This window comes from Pogoniulus pusillus, chromosome 15 (genome assembly GCF_015220805.1).
Source record: "Pogoniulus pusillus isolate bPogPus1 chromosome 15, bPogPus1.pri, whole genome shotgun sequence".
NCBI classification, from domain to species: domain Eukaryota; kingdom Metazoa; phylum Chordata; class Aves; order Piciformes; family Lybiidae; genus Pogoniulus; species Pogoniulus pusillus.
In genome coordinates, this window is record NC_087278.1 from 10,335,037 (window position 1) to 10,353,576 (window position 18,540).

The following is an 18,540-nucleotide window of genomic DNA, read 5'->3' on the forward strand; positions in this document are numbered from 1 at the left end:
CAGGTGCAATGTGCTTCAGAGCAAGAGGCCACAGCTTTGTTTCTCAGGCTGGAAATCTCTCTCCCCAGAGGGAGCCAGCAGCCTGGCTTGCCAGGGCCATTCTGCCAGCAGCTCCCCTGCTTTGTTCCTTTCCTTTGGAGAGCTGATCTTCTCCTACACACTTGCACAATCAGCAGTGGCTGCTGCTGCCACCATGCCACAGCCAGCTGGGCACAAGCAAGGCTTGCCCTGGCAGTCATAGTCTAACAGTGGCTGGAAAGTGGCCAAGGTGTTAGAAGTCATGCCTGGAGATCTTTTGGTGATCCTGGTGCTGCAGTTCATGTGAGTTTCCTCTGGAAACATTTCTCTAAGATTTCAGGTTAGGAGATTGCCCCAGGAATTGAGCTTCAATACAGTTTCTGATAAATCACTCAGCAAAATCATCAAAATGTATCTTGTAAGCTTGTGGACTTGGTGGCTTAGGGATGTTGTTTGTGGAGCCACAGAGGCAATCCTACTGGTGCTCGTGCTGCACTAGCACCAAGGACCACCTCCAGCCACAGAGGCTGCAAAGTGGAGAAGCTCTTGGCAAAATCCTGGTGGAGGAGAGCAGGGAAAAAAAGAGAAGAGCGAGATACCAGCTGAGGTTGTCATGGAGCCCTGACTGTTCAGTATGGAGGATTCACCCTGGGAAAAGCTGCCTGGTGCAGGGTGTACTGACCGTGGCAAGGCAGAGGCATGTGGACCTGCAGCTGGAAGGTGCTCATCCCTGTTGCAAATACTTGACCACCTCCTCCCTCTGAAGATCTGAGGATGGATGGGAAGAGGTAGGGAAGACATCAGCTGCTGACAGAGCAGCTTGTGGTGTCCCCAGCCTACACTGACTTGAGGAAAGCAAGCCGTGGCTGGACATCTCTCTAGAGTGGAATGGCCTGGATAAAGGTCACTAGTTTGAGGGGCTCTCATTTACTCAGAGCTCCAGCCATTGTCAGAGAGATCAAGAGAAGAGATCAGAGGGGCAAGGCAAGAAGCACAGGAGAAAAACAGAAGTAGAATGGTCAGAGAAGGTTAAGAAATTACCTGCCCCAGTAATTCTCTAAGAACTGAAGCCCCAAAACGTTCATAAATGTGGATATTTGCCCAGGATAGTATTTGGGGATGGAGAAGGGGTGGGGGATGGTGGGAAAGTGAAGGTTGCAGAAAGTACTGCTGCAGCTGGAGCCCTCTGGAAGGGAACTCTTGCTGCTCTGCCTTCCTTTGGATGCAGCTGCTGCTGCTCTCTCAGTTGTGCTGGGCCTGACAGGGCACATCTTTTCATCATGGCACAACAAAAGTGGGAAGAAAAGGGAGCAGAGCACCAGTGAGAGCAGAGGAATTGTCTTAATCATAGTGTTTTTCTGATGGCAACGTCTAGCACCTGCAAGGGGTGGCCTTTGGGCATATCCTACACAAAGAAGATGAAATCCCAGTCATTGGGAGGGAGGGAAGGAGGAGAAACAACCTGGAAAGGGATATCTCCAGAACAAAACGCTTCTGCTGAGCTGAAGCAAGGGGAACAGTGAAGCGAGTGGCACAGCTCTCAGGACTGCCAGGTAGCAAAGTGCCATCTGCTCAAAATCACGCCTGAGACTGGCACCAACTCTCCCTCTTGTGGACGTTCCTCTGTACTTTGTGTAGTGTCTGGTGGCTGCCAGTGCTGCGGTGCAGCCTTGATCCTCTGACGGTTTTATCATAAGCTGGAATGAGATGGTTGGATGTGATGGTTCATAAGTCCTCTACTAAGGGAGTAGGCTGGTATGCAGGGCCAACACCTGGAATGTTCTGGCATCAGGTTCATCACTCAGCAGATGAAAGGCACATTTCTGTCCACAAAGTGAAACACTCAAAAGCAGGACCTGTAGTCCTGAAATGGAAAGAGATATGGAATCACACCTTCCCATGCTCGCTCTGCACACGTCAGACTGGGCAGGACTTCACTTTCCTGCTCTCCTCTTAAGTTGCTCAAGTCAGATTGGGGTATTTTGTAAAGAAAATCCAAACAGATCTTGCTCATGTTCTCACCTGAACTTCCACCCAAACTCTGCTCCTGGCCTCAAAGACTCCCTCTTATCTCAGGTTTTGCTCAGTGGGTGAGATGTTTGTAATCCCTGGGGGGGTTTCCCACAAAGAGTCAATCTGCTTTTTCTGGTCTATCTGCAGTCTCATTGCTCACATTTTGTCTCCTGACTTTTTAATCTGTGGTCCCAGTGTCATCCCTTGCCTGTGTTGTTTTAAAATTATTTGGACCTTCTCTGACCTAATAAACACATGAGGTTGGGTCTGTTCAGCACAGCCCTCTCTGTGAGGTGCAGATATGCAAGAGCAGCAGGTGAACACTGAGGTTTTGCTCAGGAGGATAATAAACCCAGTGTGATTTGGCCCTTGCTGTAAACTCTCAGATAACTGATGCTGAAACCCAGAGAAGGAGCATGGACTTAAGGACTGTTACAGCTGCCACATGAGGTGAGATCTCTGTTGCACCTTAACGGGTGAGAAATAAAAGGACCACAGGGTGAGATAAGTGAGATAAGACAAGAAAGCTGGGGAGGCCCTTTTTAGGCTGTCAGGTAGTGACAGGACTAGGGGGAATGGAACAAAGCTAGAAACGGGTAGATTCAGGCTGGATGTTAGGAAGAAGTTCTTCACAGTGAGGGTGGTGAGACCCTGGAACGTGTTGCCCAGGGAGGTGGTGGAAGCCCCATCACTGGAAGTGTTTAAGGCCAGGCTGGATGAGGCTCTAGACAGCCTGATCTAGTGTGAGGTGTCCCTGGCCACGGCAGGGGGGGTTGGAACTAGATGATCCTTGTGGTCCTTTCCAACCCTGACCGATGCTATGATTTCCAGGCAGATGCTGCAACAGACCAGCTGGATCTGACCAGCTAAGCCATCAGCACTGGAGCGTTTAGAAGGAGAAAGAAAAAAACCCCAAACCCACGACGTGTGGAGAACTCACAATTTCAAAGGGACCAAAGGTGGGAGCCCTGCGCAGTACGGAGGTCTTTGAGGGTAATGGATCTTCGTTTTTATTGTTTTGGGTTTTTATTGCTTTGGGTTTTGGTTGTTTGGTTTCTTTTAATGGGCCATTTGTGAAGACTTAGAAGGTGATTGGCAGATTTTTATCTATCCTTGCTGGTTAATCTGTTACAGAGTCACCAAGTCAGCAGGTTGTTTTTTCGCAGTTTGCCCTGTAAGATTGCTGCCGTGTCTGGAATGGGGAGGATGTATAAGAGGATTAAACAATTACAAACTCCTGCAGAGTTCTGCCTAACGCTGTTAAACATAAGCATGCAAATCTGACCTTGGAAAGTCCTTTATCTTCAAGTTGCCATGGTGGAGTGGGGCTGTTCCTGCTTCCTATTTCCTGGGCATCTACCTCTAGTGCTGTTGGAGGAAGAGATTAGGTGAGCTTCTACCTGGCCGTGGATCCTGAGTATGTAAGATGCTTACAGGTGAGTCTTCTGAAGGTGTCTAGCCTGGGACATTTGTACACCCTTGATGCCAAACATCTGAGAGGGATATATGGGCCAAGAATTTGGCAGTGATGCTGTGGTTTACTTGTGCTACTACCAAAGCAACCAGAGGACCAGGATGATCAGCATAGGTAAGATCTTCCAGCACTGGTGTTTTTGGCCAGTATCAAGCCCCACCGCTGTGGTCGTCATGGCAGCAGGACCCTAAAGTGGACCAGTCTAAAGATCTGATTGAGAGCACAGCAATGAAAGTGAGATGAAATCGTGAGAATGGCCATAATGGGGAAGAGATGCAGGATAGAGATCCCATCTCAAATTCAGCAGTAAATGCCCTGCTTAGGCAGCCAAGCAGCCAGCACAGCACTTGGGATGCTCCCCACCACCCACTGTTGATCTGCTTGAATAAGACTTATTTTTTGCCACCTTTTTTTTTTTCCCCCAGAGGGATTCAGATTCCCTGCAGGCATTCCCCATAAGACTGGTGGAGCACAGAAAGCACTACTGGATTAGGAACTGCTTACATTGGTGCTGCTTCTCAGAAGAGAAAGAAAGAGACCTGCTTGTCCCTCTCTATTCCCTAAAGCAGTTGACTTGTGAAATGAACCCCAGAACTCCCGCAGAGTTCTGCAGTAGGTATGTTTAATTACAGCACTGGGTGCAGGCAGGATGGCTCCATCAGTCCTGCACACCCCATGCTGGCACAAGCCACAATTTATGTCACAAGAGCATGCATATTCATTATAGGAGGTAGGGTTACTACAATTATTTCTTGGTGTTCATTAACATAAGTATTTTCCCATTCTCCACCCCAATTCCAACGATTCCAACCCTGGTGGTCTGGAATGGCTATCTGCAATGAACATCTCACACAGTCTTCCTTCCGGGGTCTTTCTCATTTCTGGTCAAGCAGACCCTTCTTTGTGCTGATGTCAGGATATCCCTGCTTCTCCTTTATCTCCTTCCTGCTTTCCTTGGTCACTGCAGGCCTGGGTCTTTACAAGATTGCTTATCACAGATCTCCAACGAGTAGCTGCAGACACTCCTACAGTAGCCCTCGTTTAGGTTTGCAGTTTATCAACTGATTACTATAAACAAACATCCCTACAGAGTTTGGTACTTCACGGTTTGTCACAGACACCCTCAAAATGAGCATCTGGTCTGTGAGACCTTTTCACCAGCATTCCTTGATTTTTCTTACAGTGCTCATGCAAAAGGAGACCATGGACTTTGAAAAGGGCCAACTGCATCTGGAAGCAAGAACCTGTTGGAGCTCGTTGAAAGGCAAGTGTAAATGTCAGTACAAAAGAAGGGTTGGTCTTGCCTTCCCACCAGCTCTTATCTTGCAGAAGCTCCATGCTTTCTGGATAAGAGGGTATTTTGCAAGCAAAATGGTGTCTATTTCCTCATGTCTCATGCCATAAGTCTCAGGCCCTAATCTGTGTGTGCTATGCCATCAGTCAGACACACTGCCTAGGGTCTTAGAGGATGGCTTGATGGGTGGTGCTTTCACAAGCAATACCTATGTAAGTAGCTTTGCCTTCCCCACTGTCAGCATGTGTCAGTCTGGCTGTGTGACAAACCAGACTGCAGAACTGATCTAGTTTCAAAACAAACTTAACAAAGGATAAATGCATTTACTTTAAACTCAGACAAGTTGCTTGATCCAGTTTATTTCAAGCCCTCATAACGAGCTAGTGTGGAGAAGACACTGCTGGGATTGCCTCCAAATCCAACTGATGAATACAGCACGGCCTTATACTAAGTGCTGGTGCCATGAGGGCTACTAGCCTACCTGCTGGGGTTGAACAAGGCTGTATCACCCAATTTCACCATGCAGCAACGGGCTCTCTCACCCCTTGTAGGGAGGCTGAGAGCCCATAGCTGAGCTGTGTGCTATGTTGTGGCCTGGTTAATTCCTGTTCCTTGAGGAAGAGCTCTGATGGGAAGAAGTTGTCATTGTTGAGAGAGTTTAATCAGCAGGCAGGCAGTGCCAGCTCACTGTAGACTCTGGACTTGTGTTTGCATGTGTCCCAAGAAAGGGCTGGCTGCAGAGAAGGTGCTTGTTTGCACGGCGGCTCAGCTCTGTCACCTCTGGTGCTGCTGTCACTCTGGTCTTGGCCACGCTGCAATTACTGCTGCCTTTGCAGACACATCTATGCCACTCCTAATGCACTCAGTCACACCCAAAGTGCAGGGCAAGTCACCATGCCAGGTGCCCTTTTCACCCATACTCCCAAGGCATCGGGAAGAGGGGTTGAGGACCCTCTCTGGCATAAGGTATGGTATGGGAGAAGCCACCGTTTCCAGTTGCCTGGATTTCAGTCTAACTTGATCATGAAGGCCATGGTGGTGTTACATTGGTGGTTGACCTCCATGCTCTTAGTGGTCTTTTGCAACTGAAACGATGCTATGATGCTATGAAATCCCAGCCTCAGTCAGGCTGCAGTCATCTCTGTTATGCCCTCCTGCATGTAGCTTGAGCTACAGAGTTCAGGCTGTCAGGCAGACATACAATACTGCATGCATGATGACTGATTGGGACGTTGGGTTTTGCCTTTATGTGATTTTTTTGTGTTTTGTGCCTTTTCAGTTGTCCCTTGGCAGGCTCTAGTTAGAACATTACACTGGTAGTGGGGGATAAGGGAGGAATTCCCCTCTTGGTTTATTATTTCAGGAAGCAGCACACAAATCCCTGTGTGTCACTGCAGTGTTACGAAGTTTAATCCAGCTGAAGGGACTGCTGTATGCCACAGTTCCTTCATGTCTTCCCACTGACTCCTAGAGATCTCCAGGGTCTCTCTGGCATAATCTGTGTTCTTACCTCCAAAAAATAATTTCCTCCCTTTGCTCCTGGGATGGGTAGGGCTTTAAAATCTGCCTGTTGTTTTCTAATCATACTCCTCCTTCCCTTAACTGCACTCAGTTTCCCCACAGAAATCTTCAGTCTTTTTGTGTTCTCTTTCCCCAGTCCTTCAGAGGTTTGCATCCCTAGAGAGAGCTCATGCAGCCCCAGAAACTTCTGTATTGGAGCCTAAATATTCTGGTTGGTGCCTGCATTCCTGCTTTTCTCCTTATTCTCCCACTGAATCCAAGTGCTGGCCTGCAGTAAGTGTCCTACTCAGCGCAAATAAATGCTCCATCCAGGTGCTGTGCAGTGTCACGTAGTGAGGTGCCTCACCGACTTCATGGCTGCTGTGGGTCACTCCTGTGTTATCCTGTGCACCTTCTTGAAAATGACTGAGTCATAAACTGTCTGGCTGATAACTGCCAAAGGCTGGGTCCTGTGAGCACTGAAGTGAAAGTAAGCTAATTCTGACTTTATGGCACGGGGCATGAGCCCTGAAAGAATCCATGCTGAGATGCTGATAAATACATAGCAAAACTGCAAACGCACAGCCCAGATTCTGTCCTGATGCTGAAATCTCCTTCTCCTAATCTTTCCTCTTCCTTTTAAGCCAGCGACTCAGGTCACCTCTCAGCTGCTGAAATCTGTCAGCGTTAAGAGGCCTTGCTTGCAAACGCTGCTAAGAATAGTGTTTGAGAGCGAGTGGAAGAGAGGAGAGAGGCTGGAAGGTATTTGGCCACTGCCACCGCCAGCGAGACTGCACCTTGTTTCCCGCAAGAGGCGGGCGCCGTGCAGTGCATGCAGCATCCTGCGGTGCTCCTGTCTGACAGTCTGCCAGTCCCCTCCGTGCCGAGGTCAGCGGCACAGCTGCAGGAACTCCAATGCTCTTGCGTTGCCCTGGCTATAGGAGCCTCTTACTGTTGCTCCTACCTCTCTGGCTAACCATGTGGTGAGCGCAGGCTCTCACCTGCCTCTCCGCTTGCACCGCGCTGCAGGCTGCTGCGCCCGAGCGCAGCTGAGTGTACCAGCAGAACGCCATAGAAACGGAGGGCCCTTTCCTGGGCATTATGCAATGGGTAATTATGTAAGTCGGTGTTATATAATGCTCCCGGCTTTTGCAGAGCCCCAGCCTCCCCCTGACCGCTCCCCTGGCACAGCAGTGTGTGCCACGCTTGTGTCGTGCCGTGCTTTACACAACCCAGAGTCACGGCGCTGCTGGGGCTGCTGCTACCACTGCCCGCAGCCACAGGACCCTTGGCAGCTCCCAGGGCAGGAAAGATCCATTTCAAAGAGAAAAAATTGCTCCTAAAATCTGTTTCTTCCTCTGAATTGTTTTGCTGTGTAGGCACACAAGAATGTTTGGGAAGAGTGTGTACAGCAGATCAAGGGATGGTCTTCTTCACCTCTACTCTGCCCTAGTGAGACTTCCCTCTCTACTTTGCCCTGGTGAGACCTCATCTTGAATACTGTGTTCAGTTTTGTGCTCCCCAGATTAAGAGGGACAGGGATCTGCTGGAGAGGGTCCAGCAGAGGGCTACAAGGATGATTAGGGGACTGGAGGGCATGTGTTATGAGGAGAGACTGAGGGACCTGGAGCTGTTTAGTCTGGAGAAGAGAAGACTGAGAGGGGATTTAATAAGTGTTTGTAAACATCTGAGGGCTGGTCAGGAGTGGGGGGACAGGCTCTGCTCACTTGCTCCCTGGGACAGGACAAGGAGCAATGGGTGTAAGTTGCAGCACAGAAGGTTCTGCCTCAACACAAGAGGGAACTTCTTTACTGTAAGGGTCACAGAGCACTGGAACAGGCTCCCCAGAGAGGTTGTGGAGTCTCCTTCCCTGGAGACTTTCAAGGCCTGTCTGGATGCATTCCTCTGTGACCTGAGCTAGATTATATGGTCCTGCTCTGGCAGAAGGGTTGGACTTGATGACGTCTTTGGGTCCCTTCGAACCCCTAATATCCCCTGATCCTGTGATCTTGGGTTGTTTCTTGAGGAAAATGGACTGGGTTTTGGTGCAGGAAAGTTTACTTCGTGAACTTACTTCCCATGAAAGAAATCTATGATTTATGCTAGTGCTTTTCTCTTGAGTACACATCTCCCCACAGCAGGTTTGGCTGCTGAGAAGACAGGGCTAGGAGCCGTTGGTGATTTGTTATACTGATTGCAGAGGCAATGCTGGGAACTGCTATGCTCTCTGGTGGTCACTTTACAGGCCAAGGTTGGGTTCCTTTCACAACAGCAATACTCTTAAGGAAAAAAACAAAGGATGTGGCCAAACAAACTTGGAGCAGGATCCTCCCTGTGTCTGGCCCTGTGAATCCTACTGTGCCCCATATTAACAACCACCAAACAGCTGGTGTTTCTAAAACCATACCTGAGAGCCAGTCCTTTCTCTTTCACTGGCCTGTCTGTAGGCTCAAGCAAGTCACAGAACTTCTTTGATTCCTCAGGAATGGGGAAAACAAGCTGCATTGTCATTTGTGGGATTGGAGCATGGTCTCTGTTGAGGGAGGAGCAAGAGAAAGGTGAGACTGCAGCCACCATTTGAGAGAGTGGTTTGCCATTGGAACAGGTTGCCCAGGGAGGTGGTGGAGTTGCCATCTCTGGAGGTGTTCAAGAAAAGACTTGATGAGCACTTAGTGCCATGGTCTAGTTGATTGGGTAGGGCTGGGAGATAGGTTGGACTGGATGATCTTGGAGGTCTTTCCCAGCCTGGTTGATTCTATTCTATTCCATTCTGCCAGAAGTGCCCCATCCTCTGCCTGCTGTGCCTGCTGGATAGGCAGATCATTCCTGAGCATCTTTTGGAACATTTTTGAGTAGAAGCCCCACAAAGCCCCTAGGATAGTGTTCTTCCTTGGCAGTACCCTGAGGCTCAGCTGTGGCTCTGTATCTGCCCCATGAGATCTTATTCTGCCCTGGTCCCACCACCCCAGCCTTCTCCAGCGTTCAAGGCAGGAGGGAAGGCACAGTACCATCCCTGTGCCTGAGACCTGCCCAAGGCTGGGTACAAAGCCACCTGGTCACCCTAAAGTCCTGTCACCCCCAACACAGGCTTTCTCTGAGGAAACCAGACCATTTCTATGCCCTGCACCATATCCAATTCCCTCACACGAGTTCCGCCACCTGCCACCCAACCACAGCCACAGCCCTGTGGTGCTGCTGGCACTGGGACGCTGCAGTCCTGCGTGCCCTGGGATCACTCTCTCGCCTCTGAAATACGAGTGCTACAGGCTGGCCACCTCCCGAGCCCCCGAACCGCAGGCAAAGGTTTGGACGCAGCCTGCGATCCCCGTGGCTTTATCGCCCGCGGCCACTAGATGGTAGCAAGCCCTGACCGACGGAGCCGGGCGGCTGCGGCGCCTCTGCCCGGGCCGGGGAGCTCCTCCGCGGGGCTCTGCGCTGGGAGGTGGCGGTTCACCCGAGGGGGTTCGCAACGAGCGACAGCAACCTCCTCACGCCGGCGACGCACCCCAAAACCATGTCCCAGATCGTTAACCATGCGTCTGATGCTCTTTCAGCCGCAGACAAGCTGGGGTGCCCCTCGAAACGGGGTGCGAATCGCCTGGTGCTTTTTAACGGGTGGGGGGGGACTAATCTTTTGTGTCTCTGTAGGTTATCGAGATGATCATGCAAGCGTCAGATTTTGCCCCAAAGCAGGAAAGGAAAGGCCTGCAGGTACTAAAGCTGTTTGTCCTTTGCACAGCAGCAGGGCTGAGAGGCAGGCTGGTGCACTGCAGGGCTCTTAGCATTTCTGCAGACAAATTTGTTTAAGCTCTAGGGAGCAGAGATTATGATTTCATTTCATTACTAATACTCTTGTAAAAGAAAACCCACAAAAGCAAGGTGGAATCCCATTCTCTTTTCAAGCCTTCTGACTATTCAGCATTAATGTCCGTACCAGGATTGTCAGCTTCGCGGCCCAGGGGAAATATACAGAGAGTGGAAAGCTGAGCAGCTTCAAACAATGTCATTATGACAACTGAGTAGTTTCAGCCTGGAGAGTATGACAGAGCTCAGTGCATAAGCAGCAGTCTCTCATGCACCAGGAACACATTTCTGCTGTGTCTGAAATGCGTGTAAAGCAGTAGGGTCACTATCCAGGATCCCACCCAAGGTCGAGCCTGGGATGGTGCAAGTGCTTGTTTTACTGCTCCGAGGGCTTATGGAGTGAGGCTGCAGGTATGTGACCTCTCCTCTCTCATCACCATGCTGTGGAGACTGACACAAGGAGGGAGCTAGAGAGGTCTTAAGCTCTCTTCTATCAGTTTAACTTAGCTTGGGTAATTGGTAGCAGATTGGCACTTATACAGCTAAACCAGGCTGGAATCTTAGCCCTGTAGTGTTTAGGATGTGGGTCTTTGGGTGTGAACTGGTGTGTAGAGGAGAGAAAAGGGGAGGACTTTAGGGTCACAGGTTGACTTGGCTGACAGAGCCTTGCAAAGGCTAACAGCCAAAATTCCCTTACCTCTACATTTAAACACCAGATGATACCTCCACTTAGCTTTTGCCACCCTTCTTACTCAAACCATTCCTTTTATTAAACCTGTGTGTTTCTGAGGGTTGTGAAGATTTCTGCCTCTGTACTCCTCACTACCTGATCACCCCTGCACGTGGGCACCTCTGTCCCCTTGCAAGGCTGGAGCAGAGACACTGTTCTTGTTCTGCAGAGAGTGGATGGGTGCAGAGGCAGCAATGAACTTCAAGTCCTGCAGCACTGGCAGTGGGGGCTAAGTAGCATGCTCTTCTCCTGGCCCCCAAGGCAGGGATCTTCAGCCTTTGTGTGAGTTTTCTTGCCTGCTGGGGCCTGTGGTGTGTGTCCCTTTGGAAATGCCCGGTTAGGTGCATGCTTCAGGACAGCAGTGCTAGCTGGGCTGTGGTCTGACTGAAGTCACCCCTTGGAGGGGACCCTGCTGGTGTACCAGGCTGCTATCAGTCCTGAAAGGTCTGGAGTAGAGGGGCTGAGAGGTGTCCCAAAGTGTACCCATGTTGTTTGTCATCCCAGTGGCTTTTCCCCCAACACTCATACTTGGCTTGCCAAGAGGCAGCTGGAGATGTTAACCACTGTCTGGGTGCATGTTGAACGAAGCCCTGCTGTGTCCTTGTGCCTCTGACCTGTTGCAAATTACCCTCCTGTCTCAACTGTATATCTGTTGGCTCCAGCATCATGGTTCACCAGTGGCTGATCCTGGAGCCACTGTCTCCAGAGAGCCAGGCAGAAGGACTCCAGCAGACAGGTAAGGGTGACCGGCTCTGTTATAGCTTTTATCCTCTTTCTCCCTCCTGCAGGGGCCAAGGAGGTGACAGGTCCACTTTGAACATCGTTAGCTCTTAAGGTTATGTCTCTTCTAATGCTGTGCTCTTCTCTATTACTACATGGCTTGTGTCATCTCAGAGGAAAAAGAGAGGGAAATCAGCATGGGAAAGGCCTTTGGAGCTGTGGAGCTGATGCTACTGGCTGTCCCAGCTTTTTGTTCCTGCCTGCCCTTGGCAGGCCAGGGGAGAGAGGCGTGTCAGCCTTGCAGATGACAGTATTCTTCAGGAATCTCCTGCCATAAAGCTTGACACTGTCCTGGGTCCTTGGGAACCTGGAACAGGCTCTTGGCACTGTGTTTCGGCAGTGCCCTTTCTGTCTGGAGCAGGAGATGTGCCAGACCAATACGAAAAGCAGAAATGATGCCATCAGTGGCACCCACAATAGCACCTGACCCAAAATAGCTTCCTAGAAAAAAATAGGGAGGCTGATTAGGTTAGACAAGCTTGAAACAGAGCAAGACGTCCAGCTGACGATTAACAGGTGTAGGTCTGCGAGCAGGGGCTATAAATCCCAGGGGTGAGCTCTCCAGCCACCTTTTGGGGAAAGGCAAACGGCTGCTGGAAGCGCTCAGGATCTGCCTTCAGTGAACCATGGGGCTCAGTGATCAGGAGTGGCAGCAGGTCCTGACCATCTGGGGAAAGGTGGAGTCTGACATTGCCGGCCATGGGCATGAAGTTTTGATGAGGTAGGCAAGAAGCTTTGGTCCTAAGAGTAGAGCTGAGAGCTTTTGGTGAGGGACCAGGGAAGGTGAAAATTTAGCATGGGGGCTTCTGTTTGGCAGTGTTTGTTTCAACAGGCTCTTTCCTTTGCTGTAGGGTGGTGATTTTTCCACTGCTATTGGGTTAAAAATTACTCCCTGTGTGAAGTGGCTGTGCTTTTGTCTCTCCATCTGTCTGTGGGTGCAGGAGCAGGCCAGTGCTGCTTTCAAAAGATGGTGGGACTTTGTCACTCCCTCTGCTTCTGCTCACAAAGCTCTGCTTTGGGGTCTCCATTGGCCAAGCACCATTGTGAGAAGTGCTGAAGCAAGCTGAGTGTCCTAGGCTTTTAGATGCTCTACAGTAGGGAAGGAAGGATGTGGGAAGGAGAAATCACCTCTGGGACAATTTTTCTATTTCAGTAAAATGTCAGTACTTCACTAGCTGAGTGTTTTCCTCTCCTCACCTTAGTCTCACCTGGCAGAGCCCTGTCCATCCTGCTTTTTGGGCCAGAAATCTGGGTGGTAATACTCATCTTCTAATGGTGAATTGGAGACCTGGGTGTGAAATGAGACATCCTTCCCTCTGCTTTGCTTCTCCATGGTTCTGGTGTCAGAGTGGGAGGAAGGGAGAGGACACCCTCCCCACCATACTATCTTTGCAGTCTTGGTCTCCCAAGAGGAGAACATCTCAGGTGCCATCAGCAGATCAGAGAACTGAAATCTGGAAAGGATCTCAGGGCTGCACAGTGGGAAACAGCACAGGGTGGGCATTAGATCCTAGCCTGTCCTTCAAGACCGTCAGGGATGGATACTTGCAGGAGAATATCTCCAGATCTCCTTCTCAGCCTGTGTGCAGCATGATCTGCTGGAATGGTGTGGACACTGAAGAGAGCAGTGGGGATATGCCACTCATTTGGGAGGTTTTCTTGCCTAAGCACAGCTGAAGAAAAGACCCACACCACCAGGCAGATCCACTGAAAAGCTTTGAGGAGCTTTTCCAAAGCAGGAGGCTGTTGTATTTGCCTTTTTTTATCATGGCCCACTTCAGCTGCTGTTTGAAGGGAAGAGAGAGGTGGGGGCAGCTGGGTAGCAGCTCTCCCCTCATGCGGTCTAGAGGAGGCATGCTGGAGGAGTATCAGGAACCTGAGCTCTCCCCACAGGCAAGATGGGTCCTTTGGCCACAGGACAGTAAAAGCAGCTTCCAGCTGACAAGGTAATGCCATTTTTCTTACAGCTATCACAGGAGAAAGCATGGCACAAAAAAGCCAGATGATGCCCCTCTCCACTGGGACTGTGCGTTCCCAGCCAGCACATGCCATTTCCTTCAAGGGGCTTCTGAGGGAGGACAGAGATGAGGGAAGCCTAGGAGCTCTCAGTTTAGACAAGTGTCCACGTGTGCATTCCTTTAGACTTCTTAGGTAGGTGTCAAATCCTGGGAATATGTTTAGAAAAGTGTTGGTTCAACTGGATGTTTTCCAAAGGAAGCAAACAAACACTCCTCAGGTGTCCAGGACTCTCAGGAGCATGTCATATTTGGAAGACATGAGCTGGCAGACATCATTTAGCCACAGACACAGTGGAGGGAGATTTTGAGGAATAACTCTGTATCATTTCAAGGTCCAAAGCTTTTCATATCTCTGGGTAGGACACAACCTGTGTACAGAAGCCCTTTGGAGACCTTTGAACTGAAACACCAGCAAAGACTGTGGTCACATCTATAGGATATTTTTGCTGCAGAATAGCTTGAGCTTTCCATGTTCTTGTAGTAACCCATACTTAAATCATAGAGTGGAGAGTGTTGCCCTCATGGCAATATAGTCAGGGCAAATTACCAGTTCTAACTGGGATGCAACCCTTGGTAGACCCAGCACCAGCACACTTGTGAGGGCAGATTGCAGCTGTGCAATCATTGTACCGTGAGAGGGAATCTGAAACCCTGGAGTGGAGCTGCCAACACTACTGCAGGTAACTTGGGGGAGCCACTTCACAGATGTGAGCTGTGGGCCCCTGGATGTAAAGCTGGGGGTTGGTCTCTTCTCCCAGGCACCCAGTGACAGAACAAGAGGACACAATCTCAAGCTGCACCAAGGCAGGTTTAGGCTGGACATTAGGAAGAAATTCTTTATGGAAAGAGTGATTGGCATTGGAATGGGCTGCCCGAGGCAGTGGTGGAGTCACCATCCCTAGAGGTGTTTAAAAGGAGGCTGGATGAGGCACTTAGTGTCATGGTTTTGTTAATTAGAAGGGTTAGGTGATAGGTTGGAGTCGATGATCCTAGAGATCTCTTCCAACCTGGTTAATTCTGTGATTCTGTGAAAGACAGACACTGCTGTTGCTGGTACTTCAACCGGTTGGATTGTGCTCCTTGGACACTATACCTGAAAAGAAAGTCGTGCAGGGGAGCTGACGTCTTTCAGCACCTCATTTTTAGACTACTCCTAATAATCAGGACAGGCAGTATCTCCTTTTCATCTCAACTCCATAACAGTGGCAAGGAAAAGAGTGAAATTCCCACTGGTTTGGTTGTCAGTGCTGTCTGCCTCTTGCCTCCTAGGAAATGCAGCAGGGAGGAAGCAGTGGGAATGATTCCTTTCTGTCTTTTAGCCATTCTTCCACCTTACTGATTCCATTTCCATTTCAGGATCATAGTGTCTGTGTATAGCACTGCATGGTATGGCAACAGCATGTCTGAAGGCCCAATACTCTTGTTACACACTTGCTCCCAAGGACTCTGAAGTGCCATGGCTCCTGATGGAGGAATCATGCTGCTGGCAGCTGATATGAAGGCTGGGGAAAAAAGGCAGGAACTAAACTCCTCCATGTCTATGGTCAGAGAGTGGAGGCACAGTGACTTCTCCCATCCAACTGATGTACAGGAAGACCTCAGGCTGTTTTGGGTGTGGGTTGCTCTTTATTTTTTTGTGTCTCTGTGTGTGTATGAGTAGCCTCTGGACCTCTCTTTCCTTGATCAATGGAGAGATAGGCTGGAAAGAAGGTCCTGGTGAGAGCCAGGGGTTTACAGGTCGGCTCCCTGGCTCCCTAGTAAGTCAGTGAAGACAGGTGGGTTTATTTGACTTTGTTTTTTCTTCAGATGAATGTAAGAAATCACCTCTCAGTACCAGGATGAGCCTTGGCTCTTGTCTCAATCTTAATACACTTGACATAAACCAAGGGACTGGTGCTACAGAGTTAGCAGAGCTATGTAAACAAAATGTGGCCGCTCGCTCTGTTGCTTTAGTTGGACATGCTCAGGGCATTGTTTCTGTCACAGCCAGGGCAGTGGAAAAGGGCAGTGCTGATGTTACAGTACGTGCAAGATGGGATTAAAGATGGGATTAAAGTCAGTGCAACACTCAAGGGAGCTATGTCAGGAGCTTCTGCTCTGCAGAGACAAGAGGCATTTTATAATTTGCTAATGGTAGAAATAAGGCTGCACAAAAGAAATAGAAAGGAAACTTCTGTGCAGTGATTGTCAGCAGGTTGTGGAACATCCTACCTAAAGAAGGATGAAAAGCACTTAAACCAGATTCAGAGTAGGGGTAGGTGCTTGCCTGGCTTACCTACATGCTAAAAGGAGTGATTGTGAGTGGTGGTAATTGGGAAAGGATCTGAAGTGTCAGTAGTTCTCAGGTTAAAGTAGCCTCTACTAGCAGGGACTAAAAAGCTTCTTTGGGGAGTGCAGCAGGTTGTCACACCTTCTTCACTTGTCCATATACAGTGAAATACTTGGAGCAGATGGACCTCAGCTCTGGTCTGGATGACAGCTCCCTCAGGTCTCACAAGCTCCTCTGCATTTGTCCACAGACTCTTTAAGGACCACCCTGAGACCCTGGATCGCTTTGAAAAGTTCAAAGGCCTGAAGAGCCCTGATCAGATGAAGGGTTCTGAAGACCTGAAGAAACATGGAGCTACTGTCCTTACCCAGCTGGGCAAAATCCTGAAGCAGAAGGGTAATCATGAGGCAGAGCTGAAGCCCCTGGCTCAAACCCATGCGACCAAGCATAAAATCCCTGTCAAATATTTGGAGGTATGGAAAAGGGCAGGCAATTTTGGTATCTGACATCCAGTGAATGTGTGCAAGACAGCTATGTGTGAATGTCATATTTTAATCTGTTGATGGCTAGCTACACCAGTGAGCCACCCCTCAAGTCTGAGATCTCTCTGTACAGGCAGGAGGAGGCACAGAAAGGGCTCATGGTATGTGATTTGTATGTAAATATCCAAGTTTACATTTCCCATTCCAAGCACCACATCCAGTTTGAACAACCCTTGACAATAAACAGCCCACACAGCTGCTGCATGCCTGAGAAGCTACATTACATAAGAACTGTCAGTGGCTGGACACAAGGGACATTGAATTTAGAATAAGCCCCTGGGGGATCCATTGGAGACTGAGACCCACAAAAGTAAGTGCTGGACAAATAAAAGACATGAATTTTCAGCTTTGATGGATGAGGTGGACAAAGAATGGGAAGTGCCAGAGTCTACTCGAGGTCATGAAGCAGATCAGTGTCAGAGCCAGGAATAGAGCCCAGTTCTCCTGCCCAGCCCAGGCTCTGTACATGCTAGACCTTGCTGTCTCTCCAGAGACTGTGAGAAGGGCTACTGAATTAACTGGAAGATATTTCCAGGCTCTGCAACCTATTTCTCAGTCTGGCTTTTCTGAAAATAAACTTGGAGTGTCCCTTCAGTTTTTCTTTCTCTCTTTCCTTCCTCACAGTTCATTTCTGAAGTCATTATCAAGGTCATTGCTGAAAAACACGCTGCAGACTTTGGGGCTGATTCCCAGGCTGCCATGAAGAAGGCGCTGGAGCTGTTCCGAAACGATATGGCCAGCAAGTACAAGGAGTTCGGTTTCCAGGGTTAGCACATACGCACAGAGGAGCATCACCATGGAGGCCTGCCCATGCATCTTAGAGTAGCTTCCCCAGCACCCTTTTGGACTTCCCATAACTGGCTGTCCAAGATGTGTGGGAAAGCTTTGATGAGAGGCCAAGAGTCACTCCAGGCAGCATAGAGGCACTCAGAGCGATATCCATGACAAACCATCGTTTCCTGGCTTCATGTATATGAGAGAAATAATCTGCTTTCTTAGGAAAAATAAAAGAGTTATCTGTGAGCTTCTGCCTATCCTATCCCCTTTTTTTTTTTCTTCCTCCCTGAAACTCAGTCTCATCTGAGAGGTGAATAGAATGGCCAGAGATGAAGGGATATGGAGGAACAAGGGCAACGTTGAGGAGTGTGGTGAACGGGAAAATGAAGGGCTGACTCAGATGGTGTGAAAGGGATGTCAGGATGGGGAGCAGGAGCATGGCACCCTATTCATCCCATAGGTGAGACTGTTGCTGTGGAGAGCTTCCAGTACATCATTGCCTTGCTCTGTGAGGGTGAATACAGCCAGTCACTAGGATCTGCCAGCTCTGAGACTGGCAAAAACTCACATCAGCAAAACTGTAGAGAAGTTCCTCCTGTTATCTGTAGCTTTCTGTAGCCACCACTGTGCATCTGAAGTTGTGTTTCACTGGGAAGTGAAGTGTGTGTGCCTCAGAAAATAAAAATACATGCACCAATGTCCTGTGTTTGCTCCTGGCTTTACAGGCACCCCAGTGAGAAGTGGGGGAGATGGAGAAAGCAGAAGGATGTTTTGAATCCTGCAGGGTCAGTCCATGGCTTAAGCAGCATGTGGCATCTGTCTCAGCCAGGGGCGATGGGGCACTCGGATGTCACCACAGGGTCATGACCGGGTTAACGGACTTCACAGTGGGAATTAGCAGCCTAGACTCAGTGCCCTAGAGCTGAGAGAAGCAGTCCCTGAGTAAAGGCCATGGCCACTGCTATGCTGGGGGAGCGTGGTGAGGGAAAGCCCTTTGCTCCTTTTATGGGGAGGTCGCAATGTGCCTTGGGTCCTGGTGTATTGCTTCCTCCAGGCAATGGAGAGCAGGGCTGAGGAGCCCAGGAGGGAGCTTGTAATGGCAGCCTATGCTCTTAAGACCAAATCTTTGTCTCTGTACTGTTCTGCATTTGTCCTGAGGTGTCTGTGCAGTGCCTGCTGCACTGTTTGCAGATGTTCTGCGGTGGAGCATAAGGAATGGACATAGCAGCAAAGTGCCTGTGCCTATCTATGCCTGTTGCCCTCTCCCCAGCCTGGTGCCACGGTGAGGTAGAAATGACTTCAGAGAAGCTGAAAGCCATGT

General features: G+C 49.6%; 1 protein-coding gene across 2 annotated transcripts; it reads left to right on the forward strand.

Annotated features, from left to right (window-relative positions):
- The first annotated feature begins 7,636 nt into the window (after positions 1-7,636).
- Positions 7,637-17,905, forward strand: MB (myoglobin). 2 transcript variants are annotated; one of them, XM_064154805.1, is made up of 3 exons: positions 7,637-7,779; positions 16,151-16,373; positions 17,067-17,905. In XM_064154805.1, exons 2-3 carry the CDS (start codon positions 16,221-16,223, stop codon positions 17,211-17,213), a joined length of 300 nt encoding a protein of 99 aa, XP_064010875.1. In that variant the 5' UTR covers positions 7,637-7,779; positions 16,151-16,220; the 3' UTR covers positions 17,214-17,905. The 2 variants fall into 2 exon arrangements, with proteins under 2 accessions (XP_064010875.1, XP_064010874.1); XM_064154804.1 differs by lacking the exon at positions 7,637-7,779 and adding an exon at positions 12,240-12,334.
- The last annotated feature ends 635 nt before the right edge of the window (positions 17,906-18,540 follow it).

Coding starts and splice junctions, on each gene's coding strand:
- MB (XM_064154804.1), top strand. CDS start 12,240: ATGGGGCTCAGTGATCAGGAGTGGCAGCAGGTCCTGACCATCTGGGGA. Junction 12,335..16,150: donor GGGCATGAAGTTTTGATGAG/GTAGGCAAGAAG, acceptor ATTTGTCCACAG/ACTCTTTAAGGACCACCCTG. Junction 16,374..17,066: donor TCCCTGTCAAATATTTGGAG/GTATGGAAAAGG, acceptor CCTTCCTCACAG/TTCATTTCTGAAGTCATTAT.